This window comes from Penaeus japonicus, unplaced genomic scaffold (genome assembly GCF_977035675.1).
Source record: "Penaeus japonicus unplaced genomic scaffold, GWHDUDI00000001_assembly GWHDUDI00000025, whole genome shotgun sequence".
In the NCBI taxonomy this organism is placed as follows: domain Eukaryota; kingdom Metazoa; phylum Arthropoda; class Malacostraca; order Decapoda; family Penaeidae; genus Penaeus; species Penaeus japonicus.
The window spans coordinates 26,345,693-26,350,692 of NW_028234427.1; the positions used below are offsets into that span (position 1 = coordinate 26,345,693).

The 5,000-nt window shown below is 46.8% G+C and overlaps 1 protein-coding gene across 1 annotated transcript in view; it reads left to right on the forward strand.

Annotated features, from left to right (window-relative positions):
* The window catches only part of LOC122249454 (uncharacterized), a 94,478-nt gene extending 91,042 nt beyond the window's left edge, over window positions 1–3,436 (forward strand). Inside the window, exons 21-22 of the mRNA XM_086551751.1 lie at window positions 223–403; window positions 1,386–3,436. Coding sequence (XP_086407877.1) covers window positions 223–403; window positions 1,386–2,616 — 1,412 coding nt within the window. The 3' untranslated portion in view covers window positions 2,617–3,436. The remainder of the gene's footprint in view (window positions 1–222; window positions 404–1,385) is intronic.
* The last annotated feature ends 1,564 nt before the right edge of the window (window positions 3,437–5,000 follow it).

Below are 5,000 nucleotides of genomic sequence, written 5' to 3' on the forward strand. Positions count from 1 at the left end.
CCACTCCCCTCATCCCCCTCTCCCCACAACTTTCCCCCTACCCCCTGCCCCCCCCCCACCTCACACCCCTTCCCAATTCCCCTCTCATCACAACCTTCACTTTCCACCCTGTTCTCCCCCACACCCCACCCCCACAACTCCTCCCTTACAACCCTCACCATCACAACCCCACCCCCCTCTTACACAAACCCCCTCTACCCTCCCATCTCCCCCCTCCCACAGGATCAGCCTGGCGCATCCACGTGAGCGAGCGCACGAGCGCCGCCCTTCGCGAGGCGGGCGGCGGCTACCACTTGGAGTACCGAGGCCTCACCAAGCTCAAGGGCAAGGGGGAGATGCCCACCTACTGGCTGCTGGGCAAGGACGACTTCAGGAAGGAGCTGCCCACACCGCCGGAGATCGGGTGAGGGACGGGGAGGTGGGAGGGACGGGGGAGGTGGGAGGGACGGGGAGGTGGATGAGGGAGGGGGGAGGTGGGAGGGACGGCGGAGGAGGATGAGGGAAAGAGGAAGAGAAGAAGGGATAGAGAGAGAGGAAAACGTGGTCTGAGGGTAAGAAGGGGCATCGAGAGAGAAGAGGCAGGAGATAAGGCAAGGAAACTGGAGCTGGACAATGCAGTGTAGGAAGAGATTGTTTTTAATCTAAAAAAAGTAATCTTGGAAGTATCATAATTTTAGGCCGTCAATATTTAGGCATAGGTAATCTCAAGTCTTTTCTCTCGTACAGTTCATATCCTATTTTACCATGTTATCAAAGCCATTATGGTGGTGGTTTACTCCATTTGTCTCTTTTTCAAATAAGTAAATACATATACGTATATATATATGTATATATATATATATATATATTGATAGATAGATAGATAGATAGATAGATAGATAGATAGATAGATAGATAGATAGATCGATCGATGGACAGATAGATAGATAGATTGATAGATATAGATATTGATGTTATTCATATATTAACTTAAACTTTCTTTTCAATCCCGCCTGCATCAGATACACACACAGGTGAGTTGTAATCAAGGTTTTCCTGTATTATTTTTTTCCCATCTTTAATTATGGTCTAACTCGATTTTAGATAAGATTGGATTTAATAAGTTGAAACTCCATATTGTTGATATAACACGATGTTGATATATACACACGCATACACGCATGTTTGTGTGAGTGAGTGTGTGTGTGTGTGTGTGTGTGTGTGTGTGTGTGTGTGTGTGTGTGTGTGTGTGTGTGTGTGTGTGTGTGTGTGTGTGTGTGTGTGTGTGTGTGAGAGAGAGAGCCACGACCAGTGACATATTTGCATACCTGTTCCAATCTATGTGCATGCCATCCACCTCGTTCCCCTCCCAAAGCCGCCTCTAAGGCTGCATGGTCTGTCTGCAGGCTGGACGAGGAGCTGGTGCGTCTGGGCCGCCAGCACTACATGGCTCGGCGCGACTCGACGGTGGACGCGCTCGCCTCTTCCGTCAAGGGCTTCAGCTCCATCCAGGCGGCCAAGATGCAGAGCGACGGCGACCCCTCATCGAGCGGGGACCTGCCTCTGGAGGAAGCCCGAGAGGAAGAGGCCGCCGGGGAGGCCATCTCGGCGGCGGAAGGAAACCCGAGAGGAGGGGCAGGAGGGAATGGGACGGCGACCGAGGTCTTCCTACAGTCTCACGAAGCGGGCGTTCCTTCGGTCTCTTCTTCTTCCGTGCCTCCCTCCTATGCCCCGCCTCCTGCAGGGGCGCGAGAGGAGGGCGAGGGCGGCGGCGACCCCCTCCGCGGCCGGGGCGGCAAGGGCGGCGTGGAGGCCGGGACGTGTGTGGTGGTGCTGGAGGCGCGGAGCGAGCGCAGGGCGAGCAACACGGCTCCGAAGGTGCCCTCGGACGCCGCCTGCAACGCGAAGAGCAGACAGCCAGTAGCGCCGAGGGCAGTGGTGCCGGCAGCAGTGCCAGTGCCGAAGGAGGACGCCGCGTTCCGAGGGCGCAGCGCCTCGCTCAAGGGGCAGGGCCGCGAGGGCACGGCAGCGCGCGGCCCGCAGGCGAGGGAGCGCCGGGATAGCCAGAGTCGGAGCGTCGGCCGCCACTCCATGCGCGCGGCCCTTCGCTCGCCGTCGCTGCCGCTGGCCTCCGCCTGCGCCCTCAGGGAGAATCACGTGGGCTCCGCAGGCGTGCCGGCAGAGCAGCAGGGGCGGTACCAGGAGCCGGTGCCGGCGCCGCGAGCGCGAGGGGGGTCGGCGCCCCTGCCCCGCGGCCTCGCGAAGACCAACAGCGCGGGACGGTGCGGACGCTCGACCTCACAGGAGGAGGCGGCGGCGGCGGCGGCGGCGGAGGGCCTCCCAAGGGCCTCCTCCGCGGGCCCATCCCGCACCTCCCCTCCCCCCCTCACATGCCATAACAAAGTGTACCCCCAGAGAGCGGCGACCCCCGCGCAGGCGCCCCCGACGCGCCCGGCGGCCGACTCATGGGGCGGCCGCCGCAGCGCCGTTCACCCACGGGCGCCGCCCCCCGACGCGCGGCGGGGGAGCGGGCGCCCCTCGTCCCTTAGGGGCGTGACCGCTGAGTGTGAGGTGCACCTGCCGCACCTCACGCACCCCCTGGACGCCCCGTCGCCCACCGAGTCCACCATGTTGTGACCCACGCCGCGGCGCCGCGCTACCAGGCACGCCCACGTTACGCCCACGTTACGCCCACGGCGCGCCCACGGCAGCGCCTCCACCGAATTACGCAAGGGCATTGGCCAACACGCTGTTCTCTCTCTCTCTTTGCAGAAAATAAAAACAGCCCATATCTCTCTCTCTCTTTCCCTCTCTCTCTTTCTCTCTCTCTCTCCCACTCATATCCTGAAATGAAATAAAAGTTAATTTTGTACAAAACAATAATCAGTCTCTCCCTTTCTCCTCTCAATGCTCTCTCTCCCATAATATCACAATACACCAGAATATCACCTCACAAAAAACAGTGCAAATAAGAAATAAAGGGAGAAAGAGAGAGAGAAATAGCGAGAGAGAGAAAGATTGAGAGAGAGAGAGAGAAAGAGAAAAAGAGAAAAATTGTAAAGGGAAAAAAAGAGACAGAATAGAGAGAGGGGGGAGGAGAGAAAAGAGAAAAAGAGACATAAAGAGAGAGAGAGAGAGAGAAGTAAAAGACAAGAGCAAATCAACCTCCTTTTCGATTCCTCTTTTTCAGTGAGCTGTGGATTTCAACTGCCTAATGAACACTTCCTTCCATATAATAAAGTTATTTCTGAGGGTGTCTCGCCGCCTTTGGACACTTTTGGACACGAGAGAAAAAAGAAAAAAGAAAAACGAAAATGATAGCGGGTGGAAATTGAATTAATCATATTGATGATTTCTGTGATATAAGATCATAAGAGAGAAACAGAATAATCAAAAGACAGTGCCGAGGAAATATGTGACGATTTTTGTTGGATGAATAACAATGATGATGATCAAAGGGGTCGTTATTTATATATATATATATATATATATATATATATATATATATATATATGTATATATTCATATATATATGTATACATGTATATGTATATATACTATTTATATATATATATATATATATATATATATATATATATATATATATATATATATATATATATATATATATATAAAATATATATAAAATATACATAAATGAATAAATATATACATATATATGTATATATATATATATATATATATATATATATATATAATCAGAAAACAGAATAATACTATTGACAGAAAACGGGAAACGCTTTTAATATTTAAGCCATAGATATATAACAAACATTATATCTACCCTGGATAATGACACCTCACCTGCAACAGACTTTGTATGAAATATGGAACAGAGTATACTTTTGTAATAAAAAAACAACCAAAAAAATGTGTGTCTGTTTCTCGTTAATGTGTATGAATTTCTGTATTCTAGTCGAGGAGTTACGCTAGATGAATATGATAATAAACCCTTTTAGTGGTTGATAATTATGACTGTTAATTTCATGATGGTCAGAGTGGTATGTGGAGAGAAATGTCAGATATTTTCCGTTCCTTCTATATTGTTGTTTTTGTTTTTATTATCATTTGCTTTAGTTTCTCTAGATTCTCATTCTTCTCTTCCCGTTTTCTGTTACGACTTCGTTACATTTACTCTCCTTATGACCAGACTAACGCACAACTTTTAGACATTTTCTAACTCTATATGTATTTGTTTTCTTTTTCATTTATTTTTTAACTTCTCGAGAAAATAAGCACTTCTAAAAGAAAGTGCAAAATAACAAAAAAACAGGGCGATTTGTTTCATCCCCATACTTCACTTTCGTTTTCTTTTTGTTATAGTTATTATCATTACTGTTATTATTATTATTATTATTAGCATTATTATTAGCATTATTACTACTACTATTTCTATTGTTGTCATTATCATCATTATTATCAATACTATCGTAATTATTTTTTTTCGTCCGAAGCCCATCTATTTTGATAATATTTACGTCGTCATAAAACGGTACGACCTTCTCCCTTCGGCCCGGTTTCCCTTGATCATCTCTGAGGTACAATTGACTGAGTGTGGAATGTCATATCAAACACCCCCTGTAGATATATGTATATACATGTGTGAATGTGCGTTCGATTTCACGTTTTAGAAACACATGTCTAGGTACTGTTGTCTGGATAGGACTAAAATTAGAAATAAGAGAGAGAGTTTTAAAAATCAACCAAAAAAATAAGGTAGAAAAAAAAAAAAAAAAGATAATGAATACATAGCACACTGTTTTAGACAAATAAGAATCAAATCGTGCAAACAATATTAAGATGCTGATTAAGATATTTCAGATTTTTTAACCCCATCCCCCCTTCCTGAGTGGAAAAAAAGATAATATTCAGATTTTTTTCCTTATTTTTTCTCACTGTATAGAGAGATACAATCCAAATAGTGTAGGAACCAGAAACCTTACTGGGTATGGATGTAGGTAAAAATATTTTGTGTAGTTTTAGCATTTTCCAATGTCGCT